This window comes from Lampris incognitus, chromosome 9 (genome assembly GCF_029633865.1).
Source record: "Lampris incognitus isolate fLamInc1 chromosome 9, fLamInc1.hap2, whole genome shotgun sequence".
NCBI lineage: Eukaryota > Metazoa > Chordata > Actinopteri > Lampriformes > Lampridae > Lampris > Lampris incognitus.
Window position 1 is genome coordinate 50,725,627 of NC_079219.1, and position 12,186 is coordinate 50,737,812.

General features: G+C 46.9%; 1 protein-coding gene across 1 annotated transcript in view; it reads left to right on the plus strand.

Moving 5' to 3' along the window:
• Positions 1–299: 299 nt before the first annotated feature.
• Positions 300–12,186, plus strand: part of scap (SREBF chaperone) — an 89,283-nt gene continuing 77,396 nt past the window's right edge. Inside the window, exons 1-2 of the mRNA XM_056285831.1 lie at positions 300–604; positions 7,001–7,201. Of these exons, the coding sequence (XP_056141806.1) occupies positions 567–604; positions 7,001–7,201 (239 nt within the window). The 5' untranslated portion in view covers positions 300–566. The remainder of the gene's footprint in view (positions 605–7,000; positions 7,202–12,186) is intronic.

Genomic DNA, 12,186 nt, shown 5'->3' on the forward strand with positions numbered 1-12,186 from the left:
GACTGTTCTACTCGACCCAATTTATCTTTCCAGGGGTTACTTGCAGAAAAATACTAATTAATTCAGTTGCTCTTTATTGGCTGATATTTCACTCTTCCCATTTCCCCCCTTTCTGTCTAAAAAGTGAGTTACCTGGAAACCCCCCCCCCCCCCCCATACATGACGAGCTGCCTGTCAATTCTCTGACTTGTATTGCAAACCTTGGGGAGTGTCGTTACTGGTCATATGTGATTTGATAATGGTTACTGATTGACAAACTGTTTTATCCCTTGTATCATCAGTAGTAAAAGGTCCCCGTGCAATAAAACCACAGCTCATTCGCCCACAGCAAGCTTGTCCGCACAGTTGTGACCAGGTTTTTATGCTGCACTGGGCAGAATCACATGCTTCCTCGTCCTGCACAAATGGATGTGAATCTTGATGCAGTTATACTTCTGAGAATAGATACAGCCTGAACCACCCTGGACTCTTGTGTTTTGTGGCAAGGCCTTTGATAAGGTGTTCTACATGAGTGGTTTGATTCTGAAAGTTCCAGAGTAATCCAGTGAAAACTCTAGGCCCTGGAGATGCTTTCAAATTGGGAATTTTTGGCAGTGGTTAAGAGGTAAGCCAATATTTTTTGCATACTTGACTTTTTTTAAGTACTGGCTGTAGAGTGGTAGTGCAAGTATACCAGCCTAATGTTTAAGCCAATGTTGATAACATACCTTGCATGAGCACAACACAACTTTCTTTGCTGACGGCAATGCTGTAGGCAAGCTGCCATACAAATCTAACCTAATCGGCACGCTACCTGATTAAGCTACATAGTCCCACAGTGATCTTCGTAATCAAATTTTGCCCTGCGGTGCACAAAATTCCTTATGTCATAGGGTGTAATTGTTTACGAGTAGGTATTGGCAATTCATGTGGTAGGCATACAGAATGTTCTTTTAGATTGTTTAATATCTGGAATTTTTTCTGGTTTTTAAATTATGAAATTTTACAGAATAAAACGTGTAGTCATGTGTTAGTTTGTTGTGGTTAGAACACAAACTCTTTGTTTGTTTTTTCTCATTTCTCACCCACATTGGCTGATTAATCCCAATACACACCACACACGTTTCACTATGCTCCGTCAAAAAGAACAAGCTTGAAACTAGCTGGTCACCTGATTTAAGTGGCTGATAGAGGAGGCACTCAAATTGAGCTGGTGAGATTTAGCCTGGCTGTGTGAGGCTAGAGGGCACTTTCATTATAAACACATTTCGTGTGGTTTTTATGAGCAAGAAGACATTTACATAGCAAAAAAGTATTACCTTTAGACACTTGGATATGCTCAGGCTTGTTGGCTAAATTGCAGTAGTTGAATATTTCACCCCCCCCCCCCCGGCACCATGGTGTAGTTGGTTTAACCTTCTCGCAATTGTTTGTGTTGCCTTGAAGTCAGTATACACACAGTCAAATGTGGCAGCATTGACAACCATGGGTCAATAGTCCATAATGTAGCTTTTGCAGCAACTATACAGCCTGCCTTGTTTAGATTGTTGTACTTTTGTTTTAAAGCCTTCATCCCCCCGAACCCTGTCCTGATTTTCCAGCCAGAATTTCCCAGCACACTATGGTGGCCTACCTGGGAGCACTGTGTCCAGAAGGAAGTGAAGGAGGAGGAAGGGGGGGGGGCAGCCAGGGGTGGGGGACGGTGCGGGCGGCCACGGGCCTTAGCTGTGCTCACTGTGTTTCCGATCAGCTCAATCCCGGATTAGCTCACTGACGGAGACGCTGCTGAGCACCTGCCAAACCAGGGCCTTCTGATGCACCCACGTAACCCCAGAGCACACCACACACCCTACCTGACAGGGAGGGAGGAAGAGAGAGGTAGCAGGACACAGAGAGGGAGGTAGGCAGTCATTGAGGATTTCCCCCTCCCAGAGAGCGACATGGACTAGAGGTTTATGAACTACATCTCCCTTACGGAGAGGGAGAGGTCTGTTTCTGAAGCCTCGGCTGCAAAGCTTTTCTCTTGAGCATCGTGTCGGCGCACTGGGACTCCACCGTGTTTACTGTATAAAGTATTTTTAGTAGCACATCAAGAGACTTCTGAGCTGAACTCACGGCCCTTGGTGGGAATGTTTCCGCAGCTCCCGGTGGGGAGAGCTGATCAATCTCACACGTTACCCTCCGCCGAGAAGAGAAGGGAGCCCTGCGTGAACCAGCAAGCACCAGCCAAGCTCCTGAAACCCAGAGCATCTGCATTCTGTGGGTGTAAACGGCCTCAAACCCGGGAGGTTTCCTGGCCTCCCTGCTGCAGGTACGCTCTCGGGACAGAGCACGCCTCATAGCTCTACTCACTGTGGTAACTGTCTGTCTATGTGACAGACCTGAGTGTTTTTAGTTTTTTTTTTTTTTTTTAATCTGTCAAGGTGATGGTGTTGAATAGCAACCTGGGGAGGCGAGGCTGTGACGGCGGTGAGACTGGTTGGTATAATTAGACACTAATGCAGCGGTCCAGGACAGAGGGTTAAACAGCGTGACGGCACACTGGGTCACTCTCAGCACTGCTTGGCAGAGCTGAGCCTTTAAGTCAGTGGAGACTGGTTGGAAAAGTAAATTGTTTTGCGACTGGCCATGTCCAGGACGCCAGTGGACATGCTGAGGTTTTAATAATGAGTTTAATTAATTGTATTCTCTGTTTATTTCGCACAAAACACAGTGATTAAAAAAAACATGTATTACTAGGGTTAGGGTCTAGTCAGCCTAGCTGGGAATTTAAAATGATCATGACATTATCTTCCTCTTTGATTGACAGTTTTGCATTCAGTGATTGGTAGCTGTGGTGATGGGCGGGTCATACAGCAGCACTTTTGCGTGATTGGCTGTTGAGTGGCGCTGTGGCCCAAAGGTTCACCTGCCGGCAGATGCCGCAGTCACAGACGGGGACGTGATGTGGCCGTGGTCAGTGTTGTTGGCGGCAGTTTGAACGCCATGCGGTGTGAACGCCCGATGACTTTTGACTGAGGTTCGATTGAAGGCTTGCGTCAGAGATGGACTGCAACACAGCCTGTTGCATAAACCAAGAGGTGGGAAATCAACCGCTGTTGTGTCACAAAGGGCCTGTTGTTATTGGGGAAGGCAACACCCTGGTTTTTTTTTATTCGTTTTTTTTTTCTCCCCCCCCCCCTTCCTACTGGGTGTGATTGTTGGGACATTTGACATTTGTTTGTGTCTGTGGAGCCGCTCAGACTGAGCTTTGCTTTTTCTCCGGGAAGGAATTTGAGGGAACATGTGCACACCTTACAAGCCGGTCAATAAGCCGTGTGTTTCAGTCCCGTTCCATAGCATGAAGAACCTGTATGAGCTGGTTTCAGGAGGAAAAAAAAACCTTCCCGCGGTAGCGTGTTTGCCATAAACACCAGCAGTACGCTGTGTGTCTGATTCAAGTGGGTGTAGTATGCTGACTAAACCCACCTACTGTATGAAATGGCAGTGAGCCCCACCAGTGAAGACAGGAGCTGTAGACTGGCACCACACACTACTGGTTCCTGCAGACATTTGCCTCGGCAGAGCAGAGGAACGCTTCAAGATGTAGGTCTATTGATCAGGTTGGCAGTTTACTTCCGCTATATGTACAGTGATGTACATGACGGTGCATCATTCATTGAACAATTTTTTTCCTTAGATGGGAATTTGTGTGTGTGTAGTCGACCAGGATTTGGTTTTGGCTTCATTTTTGTCGACATCTTATTTGTGGAGCAGGGTGTGTAATCTTTGCTCGAGTGCTTTATCTGTCATGTTGCTGCTGAAACATCTGAATTCTGTAAACCAACTGTTCTCTATCCGGTCTGCAGGCTCAGCCAGTACCGCTGGTTTTCTGTTCTGTCAGGTAGTCTGTTACATTCACTTGGGGGCTGTTGCACAAATGGGGTTTAAAAGAATTCAGGTTTAGAATCCCCCCTTTTTTTTTCTCCCCAATTGTACCCATCCAATTACCCCACTCTTCCGAGTCGTCCCGGCCACTGCTTCACCCCCTTTGCTGATCCAGGGAGGGCTGCAGACTACCACATGCCTCCTCCGCTACATGTGGAGTCGCCAGCCGCTTCTTTTCACCTGACAGTGAGGAGTTTCGCCAGGGGGACGTAGGGTGTGGGAGGATCACGCCATTCCCCCCCCCTCTGAACAGGCGCCTCAACTGACCAGAGGAGGCGCTAGGGCAGTGACCAGGACACATACCCACATTTGGCTCCCCACCCACAGACACGGCCAATTGTGTCTGTAGGGACGCCCGACCAAGCTGGAGGTAACACGGGGATTCTAACCGGCGATCCCTGTGTTGGTAGGCAATGGAATAGACCGGTATGCTACCCGGATGCTCATTCAGGTTTATTTAGAATTTGGCTTGAGTGAGCCAAACATGGCATATCCAAAATTATACATTCCAAAAAAAACTTCTTCCACTTGGGGATCAAATTCATTCACCTCCGGATGGGCTGAGACTGAACTAAGGGCGTTAACGGTGAACTTAAAAAGTCACTTTCAATGGAGGATTTATAATGTATTCAGAGGGCAACAAACAGTGGAGGTCTTATTTCACAGCAGAAGAACAAAAAGTCACTGTTGTGATTATATGAGTAATGTCATCGTGATATTTTAAGAAAGAAAAATTAAATCATCAGCTTGACACAAAGGAAAGTGTGTTGGCATAATACTACTGCTACTACTACTACTACTACTACTACTACTACTACTACTACTACTTTCAGCTGCTCCTGTTAGGGGTCACCACAATGGGGCTTCTATTTCAATCTCTTCCTGTCCTCTGCATCTTCCTTTGTCACACCAGCCACCTGCATGTCCTCCCTCACCATATCCATAAACCTCCTCTTTGGCCTTCCTCTTTTCCTCTTTCCTGGCAGCTCCATATTCAGCATCCTTCTCCCAGTATACCCAGCATCTCTCCTCCACACATGTCCAAGCCATCTCAATCTTGCCTCTCTTGCTTTGTCTCCAAACCATCCAACCTGAGCTGTCCCTCTAATATACTCGTTCTTAATCCTGTCCTTCTTCGTGACTCCCAATGAAAATCTTAGCATCTTCAACTCTGCCCCCACCAGCTCCACCTCCTGTCTTTTCAGCAGTGTCACTGTCTCCAAACTATATAATATAGTTGGTCTCACAACCATCTTGTAAACCTTCCCTTTAACTCGTGCTGGTACCCTTCTGTCCCAAATCACTCCTGACACTCTTCTCCACCCACTGCGACCTCCCTGCACTCTCTTCTTCACCTCTCTTCTGCACTCCCCATTACTTTGGACAGTCAACCCCAAGTATTTAAACTCATACGCCTTCATCACCTCTACTCCTTGCATCCTCACCATTCCGCTGTCCTCCCTCTCATTCACGAATATGTAATTCATATTGGCCTTTATATTGTTGGCACAATATAAAGGCCAATAGTTAATGTGTGAGTTTGTCAAACTATTAAGTAGTTATCTTGCATTTTATATGTAAGCTAAATAAGTAGAATATAATGTTTTCCTGTATTGTAGACGACCCTGCATTACTTTACTGCCCTATGCTGTTTTTCTTTACATTTGTAATTCACATGTAACCTACATGTATGATCACACTTGGCAACAAATAAAAGTCAAGCACAGATATATAATTCAAACTGGTTATTATTAATTTTTTTTTATCTGCTTTATAGCCACATTATTTCCTTAAATGTAAATGTAGTCCTTGGTTTATCGTGGCATTTCTCTGTAGCCAACAGGACCACGGCTGAGGTCTGTGGTACGGGATGGGGGCAGCCCACCACCACCGTTCATCCCAGCTGAAGATTTGGCACAGCCAGAATTTTTATCTGTCTGGCATGGTTGAAATATCCTGGGTGGTGGTCTATCAGAGCCAGCTGCCCCCCGGGATACAAGTGACTAAGCTCTATAAAAACCAGTTGTACAATTCAAATGTTGACCAACCTCTCCCAGCCAATCCAGCGCCAGCTCTCCCTGCAAATGTGAATTCGCGTCGCCATCTTCCCACACCAGTACTGACTGAGGCCGCTGCAAACATGAATTTGTGCCACCATCTTCCCACACCGGAAGCGGAAAAATTGACTAGTTTCAGCAAATCAGCGGAAGTTTTCTCTGCTCTTTGAGAGACACATTTGTGTTTTATCGCTGCCCGCTAACACACACAATACTGCAAGCGAGCCTCCTCATGAGTGGGCTTATGCAATTACGAAAATGGTCTAATTACTAATATAAATACTGATAAGAAAATCAGTATAATCAATATCAATTATTCTGGCTACAAAATCAGTATAATTTTACTATTTTATAACCAAACATTACATTTTCACAGGCTTCATAAACACTTTTCATTTGTGTAGGAACACTGAAGTGTTCACAACACTTAATGCAGTACATATACAATCAGTTTATGTAATAAAAAGAAAATCACCAAATTTTCAGTTGCGTAGTTATTGCCCGACAGCAACTTTATGTTCTTTAAAAAAGTCTTGTCCCATGATGTGTCAACATCCATGTTGGGGTCCACCAGACTCTTATTTATGTCTGTTGGCTTCACTATCTTGAGAGATGCTGATGCTTAGCCTCCTCCACATCCATACCAATCTGTTTTCCTGCCTGTTTTCCAGCAGCTCAACTGACGGTGATGAAAAACTTGCTTATATTGTGTGTGTGTGTGTGTGTGTGTGTGTGTGTGTGTGTGTGTGTGTGTGTGTGTGTGTGTGTGTGTGTGTGTGTGTGTGTGTGTGTGTGTGTGTGTGTGTGTGTGGTTTGCAGTGTTTGGTGGGTTTGACAACGGCGTACTTTACATCAGATTTTCATGAACTAGTTGAAGATAAAAGTTTGATATTTATTGGAAAACTTATGACAGGCCGCAATTTAAGTCAGCAGGTTGTTGAGCTCTGGCTGTGGCTTGTCCCTGGTATTGAAATATACCTTTATTCAGTCTTCATGGTTGATAACCTGTTGGTACTGTGTCCCTGATACCCCGGCAGGTCCCTGGATGCCCTGCGGCGCCCCGTACTCGGCCGTACAGCGCCCCCTCATGGCCGGCAGCTGACCCTACCCGACAGGATGACGCTGCACGAGCGGCTCAGAGAAAAGATCTCGGCAGCTTTCTACCATCATGGGCTGCTGTGTGCCTCCTACCCGGTACCCATAATCCTCTTCACCTCTGCCAGCATCCTCACCTGCTGGTAAGTACTTAGTGCATGTGTGAGTTGGAGTTTTTGTGTATATGTGAGTATACATGTCTGTCCCATAGCCCCTCATGCTAATGGCGGGCAATCCAACCTGAAAGTTGTGTTAAAGTTATATACAGATTAATGTTGCATTAGTGTTAGTAACTTTGTAAAAGTAACTAGCCAACTTCAGTAGGCATGTTGGTGAAGGGAACGGAGGTGATGAGGAGGTGATGGGTACATATATTGTCAAGGAGAGAAATATGGAAGGACAGATGGTGGTGGATTTTGCGAAAAGGATAGAAATGGCTGTGGTGAATACATATTTCAAGAAGAGGGAGGAACACAGGGTGACGTACAAGAGTGGAGGAAAGTGCACATAAGTGGACTATATCTTACATAGAAGGTGCGATTTGAAAGGGATTGCAGACTGCAAAGTGGTGACAGGAGAGAACGTAGCTAGGCAGCACTGGATGGTGGTCTGTAGGATGACTTTGGAGACCAAGAAGAAGAAGTGAGTGAAGGCAGAGCCCAAGATCAAATGGTGGAAGTTGAAGAAGGAAGACTTGTGTGGAGTTCAGGGTGGAGTTAAGACGGGCACTGGGTGGTAGTGAAGAGTTGCCAGATGGCTGAGCAACCACTGCAGAAATAGTGAGGGAGACAGCTAGGAAGGTACTTTAAAAAAAACAAATATTTCTAGTTTTTCCCCCTTATCCCACCCGATTAACCCAATGGCATATGGCTGGAACTCTTGTCGAATAACTCCCCCGGCTCACGTTTCCACAGGAAGGAGATACTCGTAACACCAGCTTCCTTCAAAATCGTGTCGGCTGCTATTGCTATTTCACACGCTGAAGCCTCATATGGATTGAATTACCTTCAGGCTGCGAAGGAGACGTAGGGAGAATGCTTTCGGTTGCTTGGCTGCAGGAGCCCGGATGGGCCAGAGGGGTCGCTGGAGAACGACGAGTCCCCGAACACTACACTGATCTACACCCACTATCCCTCGGGTAAGGGTGGCCTAATGAATGCCTTACCCTGTGAACGCCTTGGCCATGACCGGTTACGGCGAGTCTGGGATATGAACTTCCCAGCCACATGACGAGCGGATTGCAAGAACGGCGGTTTATTCCACTCAGCCATCAGAGCGGCCCTTAATCGGCTAGGAAGGTACTTGGTGTGTCATCAGGACAGAGGAAGGAAGACAAGGAGACTTGGTGGTGGAATGAGGAAGTACAGCAAAGTATACAGAGGAAGAGGCTGACAAAGAAGAAGTGGGATAGCCAGGGCATCCTGGTAGCATGGCAGTCTATTCTGTTGCCTACCAACGCAGGTATTGCCGGATTGAATCCCCATGTTACCTCCAGCTTGGTCGGGTGTCCCTACAGACATAACTGGCTGTGTTTGCGGGTGGGAAGCCGGATTTGGGTGTGTGTCTGCACTAGCGCCTCCTCTGGCCGGTCGGGGCATCTGTTCGGGGGGGAGGGGGAACTGGGGGGACTAGGGGGAATAGCATGATCCTCCCTCCCATGCGCTATGTCCCCCTGGCGAAATGCCTCAGTGTCAGGTGAAAAGGAGCAACTGGCAACTCCGAGGAAGCATGTGGTAGTCTGCAGCCCTCCCCGGATCGGCAGAGGGGGTGGAGCAACGACCAGGACGACTCAGAAGAGTAGGGTAATTGGCCGGATACAGTTGGGCAGAAAAGGGGGGGGAAGTGGGATAGTTAGAGAGATGAAGAAAGTAGACACGAGTACAAGTAGAGGCAGCGTAAAATGAACAGAGAGGTGGCAAGGGCAAAGAAAAAGGTGTATGGTGAGTTGTATGACAGGTTAGACACTAAGGAAGGAGAAAAGGACTTGTGGCGATTGGCTAGACAGAGGGAGCGAGCTGGGAAGGATGTGCAGCAGGTTAGGGCGATCAAGGATAGAGATGGAAATGTGCTGACAAGTGAGGAGAGTGTGTTGAGAAAGAGTACTTTGAGGGGTTGATGAATGAAGAAAATGAGAGAGAGAAGGTTGGATGATGTAGGGATAGTGAATCAGGAAGTGCGGTGCATTAGCAAGGAGGAAGTGAGGGCAGCTATGAAGAGGATGAAGAGTGGAAAGGCGGTTGGTCCTGATGACATACCTGTGGAGGCATGGAGGTGTTTAGGAGAGATGGCAGTGGATTTTTTAACTAGATTGTTTAACACAATCCTGGAAAGTGAGAGGATGCATGAGGAGTGGGGAAGAAGCATACTGGTACTGATTTTCAAGAATAAGGGTGATGTGCAGAGCTGTAACAGCTACAGAGGTATAAAGTTGATCAGCCACAGCATGAAGATATGGGAAAGAGTAATAGAAGCTAGGTTAAGAGGAGAGGTGATGATTAGCGAGCAGCAGTATGGTTTCATGCCCGAAAGAGCACTACAGATGTTGCTTTGAGAATGTTGATGGAGACGTATAGAGAAGGCCAGAAGGAGATACACTGTGTCTTTGTGGATTTAGAGAAAGCATATGACAGGGTGCCGAGAGAGGAGGTGTGGTATTGTATGAGGAAGTCAGGAGTTGCAGAGAAGTATGTAGGAGTGGTGCAAGATACGTATGAGGGAAGTGTGACAATGGTGAGGTGTGTGGTTGGAATGACAGATGGGTTCAAGGTGGAGGTGGGATTACATCAAGGATCAGCTCTGAGCCCTTTCTGGTTTGCAGTGGTGATGGACAGGTTGACGGACAAGATCAGGCAGGAATCTCTGTGGACTGTGATGTTTGCAGATGACATTGTGATCTGTAGTGAGAGTAGGGTGCAGGTTGAGGAGAGCCTGAAGAGGTGGAGGCATGCACTGGGGAGAAGAGGAATGAAAGTCGGAAGGAGCAAGATAGAATACATATGCGTGAATGAGAGGGAGGACAATGTATGAGTTTAAATACTTGGGGTCAACTGTCCAAAGTAACGAGGAGTACAGAAGAGAAGTGAAGAAGAGAGTGGGTGGAGTCAGGAGTGATTTGTGACAGAAGGGTACCAGCACGAGTTAGAGGGAAGGTTTACAAGATGGTTGTGAGACCAGCTATGTTATATGGTTTGGAGACAGTGGCACTGATGAAAAGACAGGAGGTGGAGGTGGAGGTGGCAGAGTTGAAGATGCTAAGATTTTCATTGGGAGTGACGAAGAAGGACAGGATCAGGAACGAATATATTAGAGGGACAACTCAAGTTGGACGGTTTGGAGACAAAGCAAGAGAGGCAAGATTGAGATGGCTTGGACATGTGTGGAGCAGGGATGCTGGGTATATTGGGAGAAGGATGCTGAATATGGAGCTGCCAGGGAAGAGGAAAAGAGGAAGGCCAAAGAGGAGGTTTATGGATGTGGTGAGAGAGGACATGCAGGTGGCTGGTGTGACAGAGGAAGATACAGAAGACAGGAAGAGATGGAAATGGATGATCCGCTGTGGCGACCCGTAACAGGAGCAGCCAAAAGTAGTACTAGTAGTAGTAGTAGGAGTAGTAGTAGTAGTTACTTTGTAAGCGTTGGCTTCACACAGTCTTGACTAAATGTGGTTTCTGAGGCCTCTGCACCATTCAGAGAAATGTCTCTAGACAGGGTAATTTTCATACTGGTCCCTGAAGACCCACAGAATTACTAATGGTGGTTTTCTCTTCTGCCAGATAGGTAATGGTGTTCACCTGTTGTATCAGGAGAGAGGGAGAAAAAAAGAGTGGGAAGAAAGCAGAATGGGGAGATTGGAGCGAGAGGACAGAAAAAGGAAAATGGGGAGAGAAAAAAGGGAGAGAAGGGAAAGGGAACAATACAGGAGAGAGAGAGAGGATGAGAGTAAGTCAACATGACAGAGAAACAGACAAGGTATATTTCTGCAGCACAAGAATAATGTCGGTTTCATCTGCCCAGTGGTTAAGTGGGTCATATGGACACCGTTGTTCTTCCTGTTTTTCTGCAAGAGAGCGCCAACGCTACAACTCCACTTACACGTTGTTCTGAAACTGGAGATGTTGTAGTTTGTCAAGGCAAATCACACTGAAAGAATCACAGACTGGAGAGGGACAGGACAGAGAAAGTGAGTGAGACACTTAATCCCATCACAATGAACACAGAAACGCACACACATGGACATGGAAACACAGCCCCTACCGCTAAATCACCCATCAAAACAAAGGAAGGTTATAGGTCAGACCTGTGGCCAGGCTTCAGCAGCAAGTGGCTTTGTAAAACACACACGCACACACACACACACACACACACACACACACACACACACACACACACACACACACACAAACACGCTGTGTCAGTGTCCTCACAGCACCTTACAGCAGGGGTTCCAACTGAACGGCTGGCCAACTGTGAGAAAGAGAGAGAGACAGTGAGAGAGAGAGAGAGAGAGAGACAGACAGAGGGGGAGAGAATGAAAGAGAGAGAAACAGTGAGAGAGAGAAGACAGAGACAGACAGACAAACAGACAGACACAGAGAGAGAGAGAGAGAGAGACGCACAGAGAGAGAGAGAGAGAGACACACACACGCACAGAGAGAGAGAGAGACAGAAAGAGATGGAGACAGAGCGAGAGCATCTGTGTGTCAGGAGGGGGGCCTGCAAACACACAAAAGAGCCTTGTGTGTCATTACAGTAATGTTAGAGAGAGAAAGACAAACGGACGGGGAGAGAGGGACACAGACAGACAAAAAGAGTCAGGGACAGATAGAGATGGAAGCAGAGAAAGGAGAGTGACAGAAGGAGACACAGACATGAAGAGGGGAAATGAGGGTTGTGGCAGAAGGAAGGGAAAGAGAACGCCGAGATGGAGAGCAGTGAATGAGTGAGAGAGGGTAAATGTGTGAAGTCAAGTTTCTTTTCGCGGTGGGTGTTTTGTGCAGTACCCAGTGGCCTCGGACCTGCGGGAGTAACAGAAGAGGAGCTTTATTCAGCAGAAACTCACTAGTCTGCCGTTTACACACATGGCAGGTATAACCGTGTAGAGTAATGTCTACAGTCTGCTCTGCATAGT